Here is a 19,736-nt window from a genome sequence, read left to right on the forward strand (position 1 = left end):
GTACCGGGAAAAAAAAAAAAAAAAGTATTTATTGAGTGCCCACCACATGACTTGCCTTGTTCTCCTTGAAATAAATAACGATGAGTAAGACAAGCATGGTATCTATCCTCATGGAATTTATAGTTTCAGTGGAGAAAACTATTCTTTTTAAGCTTCCTCCATGCCTCCGACACAGGTTGACAAATCCAATAGACACTTCTCTCAACATTTGAAATCATTATCTGTTCTCCCTTCTGAGAGGAAGGAAATTCTTCATGGATTTTATAACAGTACATTTTTCTCTCCTCAGAGAAGGAGACTTCTACTTCTTGAGCACATATTCTGAGTCTTTGTGTGATCCTCTTTCTCTTAAATGCCTCTTTTTCAGTCCCTTAAATGTGTGTGTGTGTGTTTGCCTCAAAAGAGCTCTCTGCTAGTTGACCTTCTCATGAAAACACTTCCTGGGCGACTTCATCTCTGTGCTAATGACTCCCGTTTTTTTGCCTCCAGTTGAGTGCTGTCTGCTGAGTTCCAGATCCATATCCAAGACCAACATCCTTATGCCCCATGGACATCTCAAACTCATTAGGTCTGGTTCTAAAGTCAACATTTCTCTCCACCTCAAAGCTGTAATGCTTTTACTGAAATTTGTAACATTATCTATTCACTTGCTTATAGCATCCTAGATCATTTGCCATCAGCCTATCAGTTACTAAATCCTACTGATTCTGTCCTGCCCTCTTTTTATCCATCTTTCTATCCTTATTGCTGTTACCCATGTCAGGTGCTATCCTCCCTCCCTCTCTCGTTTAGACCTATTGGCCTCATCACTTCCAGCATTAGCCTTGGCCTATGCTCCCACACTCCTGGGGCATATATAAATTATCTAAATTTATTTAGTCATGGAACCTATGCCTTGAACAACTTTTGACTTCTAGGTTATATGAGAACTTAAAAATATAACTAAAAGGATTTACTGATACTGACTATACTCATATATGGAATGACCATAGAGTTTACCAAGTAGTTTATATAGGTATATATCTATATATAAAAACATTAGGATATGTATAAAAATATAAATAATTCAAGAGGCCATTTGTTAAATTCCAAATGAGTGGTACATATAATTGCCATAGGGGTTTTGAAGGGCATGAGATTGTTAATAGTAAAGTCCTTAATGAATGGAAAGGAACAAAGGAAGTAGACAGCTGGCAAGGCTAGTGAAGGATCGGGAGTGGATAAAAGGGAGCAAAAGACAACGTAAGGTAAGTCATAAAGATACATGAAACGGAAGTTAGTAAAATTAAAAAACAAGCTTTCTGTGGATGCTCTGGCTGCCTAAAATACATGGTGTGGTTGCCATGTTAGTGAAAACAAAATCTTTTTTTTTAATTTAATTTTTATTTTATATTGGAGTATACTTGATTTCCAATGTTGTGTTAGTTTCAGGTGTACAGCAGAGTGATTCAGTTACACATATACATTATATCCATTCTTTTTCAGATTCTTTTCCCATATAGGTTATTACAGAGTATTGAATAGAGTTCCCCATGCTATACAGTAGGTCCTTATTGATCATCTATTTTATAAATAATAGTGTTTATATGTTAATCCCAAACTCCTAATTTATCCTCCCCCCCACCTTTCCCCTTTGGTAACCAAAGTCTTTTGATTTCATTGCCCTGTAGTCCTTTAATTTAGGGACTGGACTATGTTCCTAATCCTGGCTAGTCATTTTGTAGTTATCTGCTCTTATCACACAGGGAATTAGGCAATAGATTGTGTTTGTAACCAGAACAAACACATCCTTTGACACCAAAAAAACAACTTAAAATACATGCCCTCATGATCTGTTGTACGTGTATCTGAGCTATGTGGTCTTTTGTCAATATTCTAAAATTCTGAGATAGCCTAGCATTTTCAAAAATCTGTTATTTTGGTTATCTCTTCATAAACAATCTTAACTAAACTTTTAATTTCAATCTTGTCAATTCCAGAGATTATTAATATGTATAAGTTACAATGGGGGGGCATTCCAAATATATGTATATAGGTTCATTTTCTTAGAAATCATTCAAGTCTTAGCGTATGTCATCTGTCTTATTAATACATCTTTTTCCTCTTTTTAGAGTTTTCTCTGTGACTTTTGAAAATTATATTTTTTCTTCATTACCATTTCAACTAGTACTGTTTTTCAAGTTGGTCATACTAAAAGTAAGAATTGACACATAAAAACTCAGTTTAATATAAAACAATTCTTGGTTTTGAAATGGAAATTATAAGGTTGTTAAGATTTTTCCTGAATGCTCTATTCAAAATACTTTTTAACATAATATCCTGGAGCAGTGGTTTTCAAACTTTTTGACTGTGATCCACTCTTGCTCTGGCGCTCTCTCTTGCTCATAACCTATGATGTGCACTGGTGTTTTCAATTATTTTCTACTCCAGTCCAGTTCAATGATTTCACTTGGGGAGTCGGGGTGGGGAATGCTGTTTGCAACTCACTAAACTGATTTCATAATCCACTAATGGGTTATAAGTTGCAGTTTGACAATATCTTAGAGTAGATTTTTCTAAAAATTAATTTTAAAAAATTGTAGAACATTATAGGGTAGCAAATCAAAATTATTCATAATTTGTTCCTCTAGGTAACTCCTGTTGACATTTCAGAAATATTAAAGAAAAATATGAGTGATAAGAATATATAAACATAATAAGAATTCAAAAGATATAGAAAGACTTAAAATGAAAAATTTTACACTTCTACTTTCCTCAACCTAGTCCCCCTGCACAAAAGTAACTACTATAGATGACTTCTTCTGGCCTTACCAATGCTTTTTATGCATATGCTAGCACATGTATATCTTTTAAAAACAGCAAGGGATGCTATACATTCTGTTCCATCTTTATCACTTAATATCACCAAAAATACAGATCTATTTTATTCTTACTTCATTCTTTTTAATGGCTATTTAATATTTTACTGTAGGGATAGACCTTAATTTATTCAATCAGTTTCCTGTTGATACCACTTAGATATTATAAAGCTTTTAAAAAATTCCCCAGTCTGATAGATGAAAAATATGTCTCCATTGCTTCAATTTGTATTCTTAAATTAAGTGAGATAGCCATATTTTCATATAATTTTTGACTATTTACATTTGTATCTATTTTTTGAAATGTCTATTCGTATTCCCTACCCACTGTTGAAGTGTTTTTCTTTTTTTTAATGAATTTTTATAAGCTCTATAAATCAAGCAAATTCCCTCTAATGTCTTACAATTTGGTGATGTTCTCCAAGTTTGTTGTTAGCCTTTGTTTAGAATATATTTTCTGTGAAAGATAGTTTTGTAGTCAAATTAATCCACCTTTTCCCTGTGGATTTTATTTAAAAGGAGCTTTCCCCAGAGTGGATGTTTGTTTCTTTTAAGTTTAAAGAGTGTGATCAGAACTTATGTTGGAGAAGAACATTTCAAAGAGGACAGTCTAGTGAGATTTGACATTTTATATGTACATTGCAAGCAGCCTTGAGTAGATATTAAATTTCAAAGCTCCAAAATCATTCACAGAAAGCTTACTTTAATGTTGTCCTTTTTGCATATGTGCTCTGATAAACACAAAATTATGGAAAGTTATAGTATTGTGAACTATTTTTTTTGTTTTTGTTTTTGGCTGCGTTGGGTCTTCGTTGCAGTGCGTGGGCTTCTCGTGGTGGTGGCTTCTCTTGTTGCGGAGCACGGGCTCCAGGCACGTGGGCTTCAGTAGTTCTGGCACACAGGCTTAGCTGCTCCGCGGCATGTGGGATCTTCCCGGACCAGTGTCCCCTGCACTGGCAGGCGGATTCCTAACCACTGAGCCACCAGGGAAGCCCTGAACTATTTTAATTATTATGGTGATTTCTAGTTTTTTCCTAAACAGTGTTTAACATATTTTCATAAAAACCACATATGTCACATTGTAGTTATTTAAAAAAAATTAAAGTTAACACTCAGTAGAAATAGAATTTATGGATTAAATCTAATAGATGTTTAAAAGAAAATAATAAAAGAAATAATTTTAAAAGAAGGAAGTAATTTATTTCATTGTGGAAACTCATCCCCCTCTGTGTTTTCTCATAATACGTATAAAGATTTCTTAGCAGAGTAGGAAGGAAGTAGATTTTCTATTTAATGGAAACAATACAGTAGACATTTCCTGGATTATATTTTGGTTAGATCATTTAGTAGCTTTCCTTATTACTACTGTTAAAATTCCTGTGAGGTCTTCAGGAACTACAAATGATTAATTTATTTGAGCCTTGACTTCACTGCATTTATCTTCTCTAGAAGCACAGTGATATGAAATACATTGGATTATTGGTACTGATAATTTAGCCATTAATACTTAATTAAAACCCTTAGCTATAAATTGTAAATGTTAGTACATTTCGTTGTAGCATCTGGGGTGGGTTGTCAGACCAGTCATTCTGAAAAGTGGAACATCTAACACACATTAGACAAGTTCCTTCAGAAAGCAAAAGCCTTACCCTCTCCCTATACATCCTCAGCCAGTACTGTCTAGGAACTGGGGGGCGGTGGGGGGGAAGAGATGAATTCCAGGGCTACTTGGCTGCCTGTTTTTACTAAAGAAAATGTAAACTGTGCATTTTAGAAATGTATTGGGTTGGCCAAAAAGTCCATTCAGGTTTTTCTATAACATCTTAATGGAAAACCCGAACGAACTTCTTGGCCAACCAAGTTATAAAGATATGGGTTAGATATAAAACCAGATAGCTTGAGAGTGCACTGAGATAAAAATAAGGTTTATTATGGGCATCTAAGATAAAACTACTACTACATGATTTTGCTGAATTAATTAATTACCAATTTCAAGTTATTTTTCAGACATTAACTTTTTTGAACATTCTTAATTCTGTTTGTCAGTTTCTTATTGATAATGGCAGTTTTGAAAACAATATTCTCGCAATGTGGGATAAATTTCATCTAACCAACGTGTTCAAAAACCAATTCATGTACCATTGCTTTCATTCTCTTATTCAAGAAAACTTGTTGAGTGCCTACTTTGTGCCAGGTCCTGTGCTATAAGTGGTTTTATAAATATTCATCTGGAAAGAAGAGAGCTATGCTCTATTACATATGATAGAAGTCTACCATAGCAAATTTAGAATAAAGTAGGGATTTCATTTAATATTTACTCCTAGAAGATGAGTAATGAAGGAGTTCTTAGATTCAGTATATTCATGACATGATGAGAATATCTGCTAGTACACTTTTCTTGCTGGTTGAGTCTCTGTAATTCTCAGTTCCCTCTTTCCAACAAGCATACTTCATTAGCAGTACCTTCTCTGACTTTCCAGACTAGGTTATGTTTGCTGTATATGCATATTCTGTATTTTTCTTAATAGCCTCATCATAATTATAGTTTTAAAATTATTTGCTTTATCTGCCTTCTCTTTGGTCACTATTAGGCCATAAACTCCCTGAGGCTCCCTGTGCCTGAAATTTGCTGGGCACTTAAATATTTATTAATGAATTTTGACTTTTTTAAGTCATTGCTACCTGATGGGTACTTTCCATCATGTTTCTGCCTCATCCCCATGTCCCAGGGCAAGGCTTTACAAGAGACAATAGGTAATGGGTAGAATTCTGTGCAGTGGAGACCTTGGGAGCCCATTCATGATGATTGTAAAGGGAGTATCCCAAAGGTGAAGGCCACAACTTATGCCAGTTATGACATTCCCTTTGTCAGGGCAAAGCTCACTGGTCCTTAAGTTGGATCTTATCTACCTGCCTCACTTCTGGTTAAATTTTTTTTTTTTTTTTTGCGGTACGTGGGCCTCTCACTGTTGTGGCCTCTCCCATTGCGGAGCACAGGCTCCGGATGCGCAGGCTCAGGGGCCATGGCTCACGGGCCCAGCCGCTCCGCGGTATGTGGGATCTTCCCGGACCAGAGCACGAACCCGTATCCCCTGCATCGGCAGGCAGACTCTCAACCACTGTGCCACCAGGGAAGCCCTGGCTAAAATCTTTACGGTGCAGTTTTTATCTTGAATCTCAGTCTCCCCCCGCCAATAAATTATTTGTAGGAAAAATAGATTTAGCCTTTGGAGTGGATGGTTTTGAATGTTTTATTTGGGAGTTTTACCTTTGAAGCCATTTAAGATTTTAGGATGGGAGAATTAACATTATTAGACTCTTCATTTTAGGAAGATATCTTGATGTCAGTGCATGAGATGTAGGCGATATGCATGTCAATGCGTGAAAAGATAGGCGATAGATCATCACTCATTAATTCAGCCACCATTTGTTAAATACCAACCCTGTGTCAGGCTTGTAGACAATGGAAATGTAGAGATGGAAGACATAGTTCCTGCATTCTAGAACCTTACAATCTATTAGGGGAGATAGATAATTAAACTACATTATAATTTTATTTAATTAGTGGCATGTTAAGAGAAATACAGGATGGAAGGAAACACAGGAGAGAGGCACCCACTTGGACTAGGAGTTTCAAGGAAGTCTTTTTAGAGGCAGTGATAAATTAGTCCTTTCTAAAAAGCAAGTAGGCGTTAATCAGGTGAAGAGGGTAGGGAAGATGTTTCCAGGCAGAGACAAGAGCACATGTATAAATACCAGTTAAAGGTTTATTTTAATTGTCAAGGTGAGAATTCATGAGTGATATTTAAAAGGTGGAGTATATAGCACTTCTTCAGTAACTGAACACTGATTGGTTTTAAGGTTTTGAATTTGCCTTGGTGATTGGGACATACTGGTGTGATTGCAAGAATAGTGGACCCACTATTCTTGGGTGGAGGTGGGCAAGTTCAGTTTTGGATCTGTGGGTTTTGAGGTACAGTGGGATTTCCATATGGATGTATAGAATGCACAGTTGGAAACTGATGTCAGAGTTTAGGGGTGAGATTAGGGGTAAAGATTGAGGTTTGAGATTCTCAATAGAAGTAGTAGCTAAACCTCGGACACATGGGTAAGGTATCAAAAGAGACTGCAGAATAGAGGAGAAGGAAAAGAGGACTAGAGACAGAGAGGAATAAGAAATACTTTTTTTCTTTTGAAGGCAGGATCTAAATGAGTTTTAAGTTAGTTTTTTTTTTCTCCTCATTTTACTTCAAGGAGAAAAAAGGATAAATGAGGAGGAAATAAACATTTGTTAGGAGTTCATATTTACTGAAACCCCAAAACACTAAAAATATGCCTAAAGTCAAAGATAAATTTAGTTTTGATAATTGTGAAGGTAGGGAAGGTTTACAGCAAGGATCACTGAAGCAAGGAAAGATTTTCTTATTACCCCTCAATGAATCAAAATGCCCCTGAGAATTCCAGGTAATTTAGGTTTTACTTTGTAAACTCTTTATTTTGATATGTATCTGTTCTATTTTTTGTATTTAAAGTTTATATACTCAGGGTGCCATTGAAAAGTAACTACTGTAGCTGACCTCTGGCCTTACCAGTGCTTTTTAAGCATATACCAGCATGTATGTATATCTTTTAAAAATACCAAGGGATGCTATATATTCTGTTCCATCTTTATCACTTAGTACTATATCTTACTAATCATTCCAAACCAAAAATACAGGTCTATCTTATTCTTACTGCATTCTTTTTAATGGCTATATAATATTCTACTGTAGGGATGGACCTTAATTTATTCAACCAGTTTCCTGTATCCAAGAAGTGTATCCAATTTTCTCATATGGAATATGTTACATAAAAGATTAAATACTCATATCTTAAAAGAACATATATGCTCTTGTAGTCAAGGGGATGTAAACTTATTTCTTACAGACTGCACTTGGTTTCAAATAGCTTTCTCAGACCAAGTACATGTAGTACTTGAAGTCAGAGAAGAGGAAACTAGATTGTTTGTTGCAAATGGAAAGTGAAATAACTTTCCTATAGCTATACTATTATTATAGAATCTACTAGAGGAGTGTTTTAGGCACTTTGGGAAGGAGATGAGATGGCATTTCCCATTGCAGCATCTCTCAAACAAGTATCTCTGACTGCCTGGAGTGCTTAACCTTTCTCACTTATGTACAGCATAAGTAACAGCTATTGTTTGTCAAGAACTTGTAGCATGCCAGGCATTCTACATCTGTTATCTCATTTAGTCCTCATAACGTTCTTGCCAATAGTGGTAGGTATAAGAGTAATAACTATAATTTGTCAAGTATTTAATATTTTCTAAGCATTGTGTTATGTAGTTAATGTACATTTTTTAAAATCCTTACAGAAACTGTATGTTTGTCAGTAAATATTTTTATTCCTCCATAACGCTTAGAGGGGTTAAGCAGCTTGCTTTATGTCATAGAGCTGGGTCAGGGCTTAAACTCAGGTCTCTGAATTCTAAAATCTGTACTTTTTGCATTATACCTGCTACCTCACTATTACTTCTGTCGGGTGACGATGGGGAACATTGACCTCCTTGAAGCTTCTGACTGGTACCTAAGCAGTGTCACTAGAGTAAAATAAAGCAGAAAATTTAGGGCCGCCTTGAACCGGGGCTGGTTAACTGTTTTATAGACCCCTCTTCAGCATATGAGTGCCACCTGCTGGAAGGTTATAATGTATCTACGTGCTTGTAAAGTCCTTCCAAAAAGGTTGTCACAGGTGTGAAAGTGTCAGGTTTCAAAATGTAAGTTTTTAAATTTCAGTTTAGGAATGCTGGGGCATTTTGAAGTTAGGTGAATCTCCTATTTGCCATAAAGTACGTTGCCTCATTTATCGTCATTTTTTTTTTTTTGCAGAGAGGGGAGGGTTACACATTAAAAAAAAAAAAAAGATACACTCCGTGAGTGCTTTCTAAAATAAAGTTTTCTTTTAAAAAAATTATTTATTTATTTATGGCTGTGTTGGGTCTTCGTTGCTGCGCGCGGGCTTTTCTCTAGTTGCGGCGAGCAGGGGCCACTCTTTGTTACGGTGCGCGGGCTTCTCATTGCGGTGGCTTCTCTTGTTAAGGAGCACGGGCTCTAGGCGCACGGGCTTCAGTAGTTGTGGCACATGGGCTCTAGAACGCAGGCTCAGTCATTGTGGCACATGGGCTTAGTTGCTCCGCGGCATGTGAGATCTTCCTGGACGAGGGATCCAACCTGTGTCGCCTGCATTGGCAGGCGGATTCTTAACCACTGTGCCCCCAGGGAAGTCTCTAAAATAAAGTTTTCTAAAAATAAAGATCAATGGTCAAATGAATCATACCATTACTTAGATCAAATAAGAATAAAAAATTGGATTTACTTTGAGATAAGTGCGTTATTGAAGTATAAGAGGACCCTTTCCAATGAGATACCCTGAAAAAGAAAAATCTAGAAGCCCTGGGGGCATCAGAGACTTGGAGAACAGAAAGTACGGATGAAAGAGGAAGAAAGATGTGTGGATAAAAATACAAATGGATTCTGTAAATGTTAATTTAGCACAAGGCTCAATGGAGTCAGGAGCCTAAATAGTGCTTTAGAGAAAAAAGTTTAGGATTATAGCTTTAGATTGTTTTATGTTTAGGATAGTGAAGAGTAGACACTTTAAATAGTCACTTAGATGCCCTGGAAGGGGGATCAGATAAAAGTCTTGGCATGCCCACTGCACATTCTTCATTAGGCTCCTTTTGGATCACGTTAGTACTCTGTAAGTGTCTGGCACAGGGGATGTTATCACTTAGTGTGGGATTTTCACAGGAAAATCATGCTATACTTAACTGCTCTTTATGTGATTAAAGCATATTTGTAGTTGCATGATGTCATGTTGAACAAGTATTTGTGTGACAAGAGATTAAACTCCGTTGGTAAAATCTGATTTTGCCAAGAATTCAGGAAAGTACAAGCATGATCATCTCCTTTCTTTTATCCCTTCTCAGATCAACTGTGTAAGAAGCTTAGCTAGCATGATAGTATTGATATCTTAGCAGGTAGATTTCTGGAGAGAAAGAGCTATCTTTTCTCTGTGTGTGTGTGTGTGTGCGCGCGCGTGCACGCGCACGCGCTCACATGTATGTGTACATTATAAGAGTAACGCTCATTTAGAAAACTTGTAAAGTAGAAAAATAGGAAGAAAGAAAAATCACACATAATCCCACTACCCAGAGATAACTATGTTGATGTTTTGATATATTTCCTGGTTTATAAACATATTTTATATTTTGCAGCCTTTATTTATTTTAATTTATTTTTTAACAAGAGAAAAGCATACAAATTTTATTTGATGTTAAGTTTTGTGTGACACAGGGCCTTTCCTAGAAAAGAAATGAAGATGCCAAGAAATGGGTAGGCCTGAGGCCTGATGTCATTTTTAACAAAGAGCAATAAATTTCAGAGACATTACAAGACAAAGGAAAGGGTTTTTAGACTTCTAGGGGCTGCAAACTGTGGGAAGGTAAATGTATAGGGGAAACCAATGGAAGATAAGGGCTGTCTTAGCATGGCTTGTTTGTGCTGGTCCAAGGCAATGCTGACTTTATGTCTTCTTCATGGTCATAAAACTTCCCTGGGAGAGGGGATTTATGGCAGTCCTCAATTCTTAGAGTTTCTACTTTTAGTCAGATAAGGGAAGCTGCAGGAAGGCTCCTTTCTGCATCTGTTGAATGTCAAATGCCTTCAGCTCAAAATCATTCTTATGCCAAAGTGTCATATTTTGGAGTGGCATATTCTGATCCCCTTCACCCTCCTGCAAAATAAAAGATGAAATTTAAATCTGATGAAGGCAAATAAATGGGAAATTCTGTACCAGTGTGCCTGGCTAGGGAAAAAAACACATTTTTTCCCTTTCTCTGATTTTTAAAAATTGAAGTATAATTGACTTACAATACTATCTTTGTTCCAGATGCACAACATAGTAATTCGATACTTCTGTACATTACAAAACGATCACCACACAGCCTTTTATTGTAACATTAGAGCAGAAGTCTTTTCTCATGTATTTAAAAACTTTTGGCATATATATTTGAGACAGTGATACGTGGATATACCATAATTATCAGTTTTCTGACTATTGGCTGGCCATTTGTGTTGTTTACTGTTTTTGCTCATTTGTTTCTTCAGTAAATAGCAGTAGAGAAATTTACTTTTTTGTTTGTTTCAGTAAATAGAGACAGAATACACTTTCATGTGGCGTTTGTCTAGGACCTAGCATATTTATTTTTGCTAGCGTTGAAAGTAAACAGTGATTTGATTAATCTGTGCTTTATTAGTTCCTCAGTGTGTCTCCCTTTGTTCTCTGTTCCTATGTATCTTTTTTTTTTTTGCGGTACGCGGGCCCCTCAGTGTTGTGGCCTCTCCCATTGCGGAACACAGGCTCCAGATGCGCAGGCTTAGCGGTCATGGCTCACGGGCCCAGCCGCTCCGCGGCATGTGGGATCTTCCTGGACTGGGGCACGAACCCGTGTCCCCTGCATCGGCAGGTGGACTCTCAACCACTGCGCCACCAGGGAAGCCCCCTATGTATCATTTTCTTCAGGATTTTGTAGCATTTATTGCATTCACAGTGCTTTCAAGGAACACCCTCATAGTACCCCTTAGGGGCTCTTTCGGTTCTGTACCAGGTTAAATATCTCACCCTGAGCTATTAAGAGCTATGTTTCTGCTCTTTACATCAAGCCAGCACTCATACTTTTGCTAGAGTGGGTGCTAGTTGAGAGAAAAATGCCTTTTTAAGCCTAAAGTAAATGGAGCTTGTGGAAAGTTAGAGTCCCTAGAAGAACTATTTTAGACACAGTCTATTCAATTTATTAAAAACAAAATCTCTCAAAACGCCTTTTGAAAGGATAGCAACGTTTTATAATATTCCAAGCTATTTACTGGTTGATTTTTTAAGAACCATGTAAGTTCAGTATATTTAATTCTTTTGACAAATATTTATTGAGTACTTACTGTGTGCTAGGTACCATTTTAAGCACTGGGGTTATAAAACCAGTGGAAACTTTGCCTTCATGGAGTTTATATGTTAATGGAGAGAAACAGACAATAAACAACATAAAGTAAATTATTGTTAGGAAGATAATGTGGTATATATATTATGTATTACCTAACACCCAGGGGGAATTCTGATGCAGTAACCAAACCTATTATTATTTCTTTTATAATAAAAGTATGAGCATTCACACTCAATGGACTAAATAAAGACTATAGCCACTTCATGTTAGTGCAAATGAGATACTTCTATAAAATGAGTATTAAAGGGGAGTTTTCAAAATAGGTAAAATTATGACTGTGATCCAGATGTAAAATGAACACATTTTAAAGATTTTATTTAACTTATTAAATGAAGGAACCAAGTAGATGTTATAACCCATTCAAAGAAGAATTCATAGGACAGACACATTTATAGATCAGGAATATTGAAATGATGTGCAAATTAAGGCAAAACTAGCATCTCCCACAATGGGAGAGGGAAGTCAACGAACATCTACTGGACAGGACAGAATTTGTGTGTAGATAGACATGACTTATTCTGCATCATTGTCAGTTATCTATAATGTACAGAGTTGTAAGATAGCTTCCATAGAATCAGAATCAGATAACCTGAAATGATGTGCCTTTGACAATGCATTTTTCCACTTAAGTGTAAATTTTTTCTCTTACCTGAGTTACTAGAAAGCTTTTGGTTTTCTGAGCTCTCTAGAATTATAGATAAGGGATATAGAACTATAGTATATTTGATAGTGATAGTACTTTGCAGACAAATAAAGATGCAGAGGGGTGGCTATCATTTTAAATAGAAGGACTGTAGAAGACTTGAGGAGGTGATATTGAGGATTGAGCTAAAGTAGATGAGATTTTTTTTGCCTGAGTAACTGGAATGATGGAGTTGCTTCTAACTGAGATTGGGGAAGAGCAGTTGGAGAAGAGGGCAGGGGAGGTGGAGATCACAACCTCAGTATCGGCTTTTAGCCATTCAAGTAGAGATGTTGAGGCAGTTGTATATACATGCGTAGCTGCACTTCAGGGAATCTGTGTGGGCTGGAAATAAACATTTGGGAGTTAATATGTACAGGTGACATTTAAAGCCTCCAAACTGGATGAGATCACTTCTACATGCCACACATTGTACTGGTCCCTGTAGAGATATATTTAAAATTGTGTTTGTCCCCAAAAAGCCTATGGTCTGCTAGAGGAGGTGGATGTAAACAGTTAATACTGTATAAAAGTATACTAATACAAATATATATCAAGTATACTAACATAAATACATATCAAGTCTACTAAGATAAATACATATCAAGTACAGATGATTCAGGGAAGTCAAATCTGAGTCATCCTAAACTCCATCACCCCCAAAGTCACTCATTCAGTGGCCCGACCATGAGACATGCACGGAAGAAAGTCACAGCGTGGTACCTTGTATATCAGCTGACTTCTCCACTAACCCACCGTACCCAGCATGTTTCTAGTGATATTGGAGAACCTCGCTGGTGACACTTCTGCATGGCTTACAAGCCTCCTTATTATTTGCCCTTTGCCTTATCTCTTGCTTTACTTCCTCAGTTCTGTCCCTAGTGACAGAGATGATCGATTTCTTTTTGTTTAATTGAAGTATAGCTGATGTACAATATTATATGTTACAGGCATATAATATTAGTCTTTCACAGTTTTAAAGGTTATTCTCTATTTATAGTTATTATAAAATATTGGCTATATTCCCTGTGTTGTACAATATGTCTTTGTAGCTTATGTTATGCATAATAGTTTGTACCTCTTAATCCCCTATCCCTATATTGCCCCTTCCCACTTCTCTGCACTGGTGACCATTAGTTTGTTCTCTATATCTGTGAGTCTGCTTCTTTTTTGTTGTGGTCACTAGTTTGTTGTATTTTTTAGATTCCACGTGTAAGTGTATTCCACATGTAAGACAGTATTTGTCTTTCTCTGTCTGACCTATTTCACTTAGCATAATACCCTCCAGGTCCATCCATGTTGCTGCAGGCAAAATTTCCTTCTTTTTTTATGACTGCAACTCTGTATTTTTTAAACACCACTCTGGCTATAGAGTGAAAAATGAATTAGGAGAGGGAATGAAACAGACATGGTTTGCTGTTTATTAGCCTCAGCCTGCCTTCACATTGATATTTAGTGACTTATAAAGACTTGAAGGGTTGGAATTCCCTGGTGGTCCAGTGGTCAGTACTCTGCATTTCCACTGCAGGGGGCACGGGTTTGATTCCTGGTTGGGGAACTAAGATCCCACATGCCGTGTGGTGTGGCCGAAAAGCAAAAAGACCTGTAGGGTAGAAAAGGCATAGTAGGTATGCAGAAATGGAAAGTGTATGTTTCTATATAATGCAGTTTTGGAGATAAGGGGAAATTTTCTAGTAAATGCATGCAGTTGCAAACTTTACCCTCTTCCCTCCTGTATGTCATATTAAAAGGTAACCTGAATGAATGGCAATTCCTCAAAAAAATCAAACATAGAATTACTATAGGGTCCAGCAATTCTACTTCTGAGTATATAAAAGAATTGAAAGCAAGGACTCAAACAGATGTTTGTACATCAGTCTTCAAGGCAGCATTATTCATGATAGCCAAAAGGTAGAATCAACCCAGATGTCCATGGGATGATGGGAGGGATGAATGAATAAGCAAATGTGGTGTGTACATACGATGAAATACTACTTAGCCTTAAAAAGGAAGGAAATCCTGATACATGCTACAACATGGATGAATCTTGAAGACATGTTAAGTGAAAAAAGCCAGACACAAAAGAACAAATATTGCACAGATCCATTTATATGAGGTACCTGGAATAGTTAAATTCATAGAGACAGAAAATAGAATAGCAGATACCAGGGGCTGGGAATGGGAGATGCATACTGGCACAGAGTTTCAGTTTGTGAAAACATTCTGAAGAAAGGATACAGTGGTGGTTCTTACACAACAATATGAATGTACTTAATGCCACTGAACTGCATACTTAAAAATAGTTAAAATGGTAAATTTTATGTTATATATATTTTACCACAAAAAAAGTGACCTGGAAATACCATGGAGCTGTAAGAAAGAACAGAAGGATTTCTGTAAACTAATATTGTACTGGTAATGTGAGATTTACAGGATAAAGTTAAAAATAAATAGGTGCTATCTTTTGTGTAAATATGCATATTTGCTTTTATTTGCGTAAACAAACACTGGAAAGATTAACAAGTAACTAATAAAAGTTGTTACTTCTAGGAGGCAAGAGGGCCTGTGGTCACTGGAAGCAGGAGTGATAATGAGACATCTCAATGTATCTCCTTTTATGTACTTCTGATTTTTGAACTATATAGATGTATAACCTATTCAAAATAATGTTCAAACATAGGACTTAAGGGCTTCCCTGGTGGTGCAGTGGTTGAGAGTCCGCCTGCCGATGCAGGGGACACGGGTTTGTGCCTCGGTCCGGGAAGATCCCACATGCCGCGGAGCGGCTGGGCCCGTGAGCCATGGCCGCTGAGCCTGCGCGCCCGGAGCCTGTGCTCCGCAACGGGAGAGGCCACAGTAGTGAGAGGCCCGCGTACTGCAAAAAACAAACAAACAAATAAAACCAAAACAAAATAACATAGGACTTAAGGTAGATTCATTGTAGAGTGATCAGTAATTTGTAGTCACAAAAAACATAATTTTTTTAGAGGTATTGATTAAATATTGCTACATGTGACGTGCCCTCTCCCAGACAAGTGGGGTCCAGGGTTCAGGAGTCTGTGCCAGTGTTTGGTGTTTCAAGAGCCTGGTTTAGATGCAGAAGTGAGTTTCACCTTTCCTTCCCCTGCAAGCAGGAAAGAGAACATATATTCTGGGTAGACACTTAATAAAATCAAATTCTCTAAGTTCATCAATAGCAAGGTTGACCATGGCAAGTGAGGTCATCATTAAACACATCATTTGACTGAGTCTAGGAGCCTAAAGCATTCAAAAAGCAGGAAACTGTCTGAATATAGCTCTGCATTAATCTAAAATGCCGCTTTCTCTGATTCCATCATTAATTAGGAACATATGATGTGTAACATTTGCATCTGAAGCCAGAAGCAGGACTGCTTAAGATTTCTTAGGCCATGGGAGCAGAGACAGTAGCTGATAGCTGAGCACCCACCTAATTCTGCACCCCCAACCCTACCCCTCAGCAAGGGAGTAGGACTGTTGTATCTTCTCTGGTCATTTTTCTTCCAGCTCCTTCTTTCCCACCTACATCCAACAGGAAATACAGGTAGAATCCTGAGGCAGGCTGTGAGAAGTAAAGACCTGCTAGGGGCAGCTCAGCCCATCCTACTTTTATTTCTTAGCTGTGTTCCAGGGCATATGGTTTGGAGGGAGAACCCAGGGAGTCACATCTGGGAATCATGCCCAAGTTATAGCTGGTAGAGCACTTTCCAGCAAGGTTGTCAAGGTGTAGGTGAAGAGAAAGAGCTGAGTGACAGAGGCAAAATGAGAGAATTGAGAAATCTGTCATTGAAAGTAGTGAAGAAATACACAACTGGGAAGTGGCCTATAAAAGTTGCAGAGGTGGAGTTCAGATGACTTTGACATGATTCCAGCACAAGCATTCAAGGTATGCGCTACTCATTTAAAGTTATTAAGATGACTAAGTGATTTATTTCTCTCTGCCTCATTGATCTATTTGTATGTCTGTCTTCCCTACCACATTGTAGGAATTGAAGACAAGGACTTTAGCTGAACTGGAAAAAGCATGGACTTTGGAATCAGGCAGATCTATTTAAATCCAAACCTCTTCTCTTTCTAATGTTGAACTTTGCTCAAGTTATTTTTATTACACTGAACCTCAGCTTCTGTGTGCATCATAGTGTTGTTAGGAGGATTAAGTGTGAGAAAGACAATTTATAAACTCTGCCTTTTTGTATCTTCCACAGAGCTTTACATTTAAAAGGCATTTGAAATATTTATCAAACTGAGTATGTTTCTACCTATTAAGTCTGAACCCTGGTTAAGGACAGCATGAGGCAGGCATATTTATAAGGCTTTCACCTTGAGCAGCTAACGTTATTGTTGCTAAATATTTTATCAAGCAACTGCCTGTTATGTGCCAAGTACTAAGTTTTCACTTGCTGATCTGGTCTATCTTTCCTTCTTATTATCAGAGTCCAGCTTGAAGCTTTCTGCTTTGTGTAGGCCTATTCTTTTCCCTATTTACAGGACCTCTTCTCCACACCAATTTTTATCAGTGGGTTTGAGAATCATTGCCTTATGCTCATTACTCTTCTAAAAAACCTCAGTCTCATGCTCTAGGCATGGATAAGTTAGGGATTGTTAAATATCTTTCCTTCTTTTGTCTAATATTTATTGAGCACATACTGTGCTGGAGTGGATACAAACAGTATTTCTGCTTCCCAAGTTTTTCCTCTAGTTAAAAAAAAAAATACGCACATGTAAAATATATTTATTTAGCAATATGATATTACTTTTGCTTTTACTATTTTACATTTTACCATGTAAAAGGATCCCATTTTAAAAACACACACATACACATAGAAAAAGGATTGGAAAGAAATGCACCAAGATGTTAACAAAGCTTATCTCTGAGTAGCGGTATTTGGGTGTGCGTGTGTGTGTGTGTGTGTGTGTGTTTAATGTTGCTTATCTGGATTGTCTAAATTTTCAAAAATTTCATTTTGAAGTTATGGGAGTTAAGGCAAAACTAGCATGCCAGTATGCATCATCCCCCCTCCCCTTGCTAACAGGATAGTGACCCCTCTCTTCCTCTTGCATTCAGCTTTTGCGAGAATTGAAGCACCCTAATGTGATCGCCCTGCAGAAGGTGTTCCTTTCTCACAGTGACAGGAAGGTGTGGCTGCTGTTTGATTATGCCGAGCATGATTTATGGGTAAGTCTAAACTCACTTTGTTTTTAGGGTAATTTTATATAGGTATGAAGAAATAAATGTATGTGTTCCATACTGCTATTGCACAGAAAGGAAAACTTTCTCTGTTGACCATAGTTCAAAATAAATATACTAAATGTAAATTTTGATTTAAAAGAATTAGAGCAATAAACATTAGCATCCTGTTTTACTGAGAAGATAGTATTTGTAACATTCAGAAATTTCACTTCAAAAAATCTTACTGAGTGGGAAATTGTAATTTTAGCCAGGTAATTAATGGCAGTTTACTAATATGTGTAGTGAAAATTGCTTTCTTTTGTGGTCCACACAGTAGTTCAAATTTAACCAGTTATGTACCTGTGAATAGTTTCTCTCTCTGAATTAAGGTCAATCTTGCAGCATTTTGCCATTTAAAATGGACTCCACCAAATGGAAGAGTACCTACGGTTTTGCAAATATTAGGGTTGTTTTTATCAATATATAAAAGAAGCCAAAATTTTTAATTCCAAATGTTTAAAGTTAGGAATCAGGGCATTTAAACATTTTATCCCAGGAGTTGCCAAAAGTAAAAAAATTCCAATTTGGCAGTAAGTTCAAATTTTGGATAATTAAATTTTGATTCAATATAGTGTGGTTTGTCATCTATAAAAATTATAAATCTTTTTAGGAATAACTTTAGCAAACTCATAGGTCTTGAAGGAGATTTCAGTTTATGCTTTTATAGCAGATATTGACAACAGTCTCCTCTGCCATGGATATTTAGTACCCATTTTGGCATGTTTTGGACAAGGGTGGAGTGGAGATAGAGGTGGATGTGAGGGGTGGGCGCAGGTAGAATTTCTTCCCCTTCATTACAAAGTTTTATAACCCACAGTGTAACATGTGTACATAAAAATTTAAATATGATGATCTGGTTGTATTTATTTCAATGGGACTGAATTCTTCTTTTTTCTCTCCCTGCTTCTTTCTAGTAGTGATTTGCTATTTAATATTGACTACTAAGAATATATCCTAATTTCATTATGTGCCAAAGAAGGTGAACTTTCCAATAATTCTAATAATACATATAGCCAGTGATGTTACCCAAATGCATTAACTTTTTATAGAATAAGAAAGATTTACAGGGTTTTTTTCCTTTTGTTTACTTTCTGTCAGTAGGGAATACAACTAATACAATTTTTTAGGCAGGTTTTTAAATACCAACCCTTTTTACTTCTTGGTTTTATTTAATGAAAATCTTAATGGTTTCAGTAAATCTAGTCATTATAACCACATTAATACTGTCATATTTACCCTCAATATAGATTGTTTTGGTTTGTTCTTATTATTCAAATTATTTTTCTTTGTGTCATTATTGGCCTTTAATAAGTAATCTTAAAATGTAGAGAATTTATTGCAGCCTTGATTATGTTTTATTGACACAGGCAAAGACTATGTTATTATAATATATATATTTTAATTTTTAGCATATTATTAAGTTTCATCGTGCATCAAAAGCAAATAAAAAGCCCATGCAGTTGCCAAGATCTATGGTTAAATCATTACTTTACCAGATTCTTGATGGTATCCATTACCTCCATGCAAATTGGGTGCTTCACAGAGATCTGGTAAGTATGTTTCTTTTAAATCGCTCAATATGTGTCTTTCTCTTTTCAGAAATATCTTTTCTTCTTGGTACAGTTATGATGAACATGAATTATAGAAAAATTTGAAAATACACATAAGCAAAAAAGAAGGAAATAAAAATCGCCATAAGCCTATGATCAAAAGATTACCATTATTAACTTTTGGTGTATATTCTTCCCTTACATTTATGCACAGCTATAAAATGTCATTGTGATTTTCAACAAATGATTGGCATAATCTTTTTTTTTTTTAAATTTTTACTGGAATATAGTTGATTTACGATGAGCGTAATCTTAATGGGATGGCCATATGCGAAACAAG

The 19,736-nt window shown here is 36.5% G+C and overlaps 1 protein-coding gene across 4 annotated transcripts in view; it reads left to right on the forward strand.

Annotated features, from left to right (window-relative positions):
* The window catches only part of CDK19 (cyclin dependent kinase 19), a 181,306-nt gene that overhangs the window by 113,274 nt on the left and 48,296 nt on the right, over window positions 1-19,736 (forward strand). For all 4 annotated transcript variants that reach the window (XR_009543835.1, XM_060167875.1, XM_060167876.1 and 1 more), the window contains 2 exons: window positions 17,682-17,792; window positions 19,256-19,396. Coding sequence is in view for 3 of the 4 variants with exons in the window: in XM_060167875.1 (XP_060023858.1) it covers window positions 17,682-17,792; window positions 19,256-19,396 (252 nt within the window). In the remaining variant the exon portion in view is untranslated. The remainder of the gene's footprint in view (window positions 1-17,681; window positions 17,793-19,255; window positions 19,397-19,736) is intronic.

The sequence above is a fragment of the Lagenorhynchus albirostris genome, chromosome 12 (assembly GCF_949774975.1).
Source record: "Lagenorhynchus albirostris chromosome 12, mLagAlb1.1, whole genome shotgun sequence".
Taxonomy (NCBI): Eukaryota; Metazoa; Chordata; class Mammalia; order Artiodactyla; family Delphinidae; genus Lagenorhynchus; species Lagenorhynchus albirostris.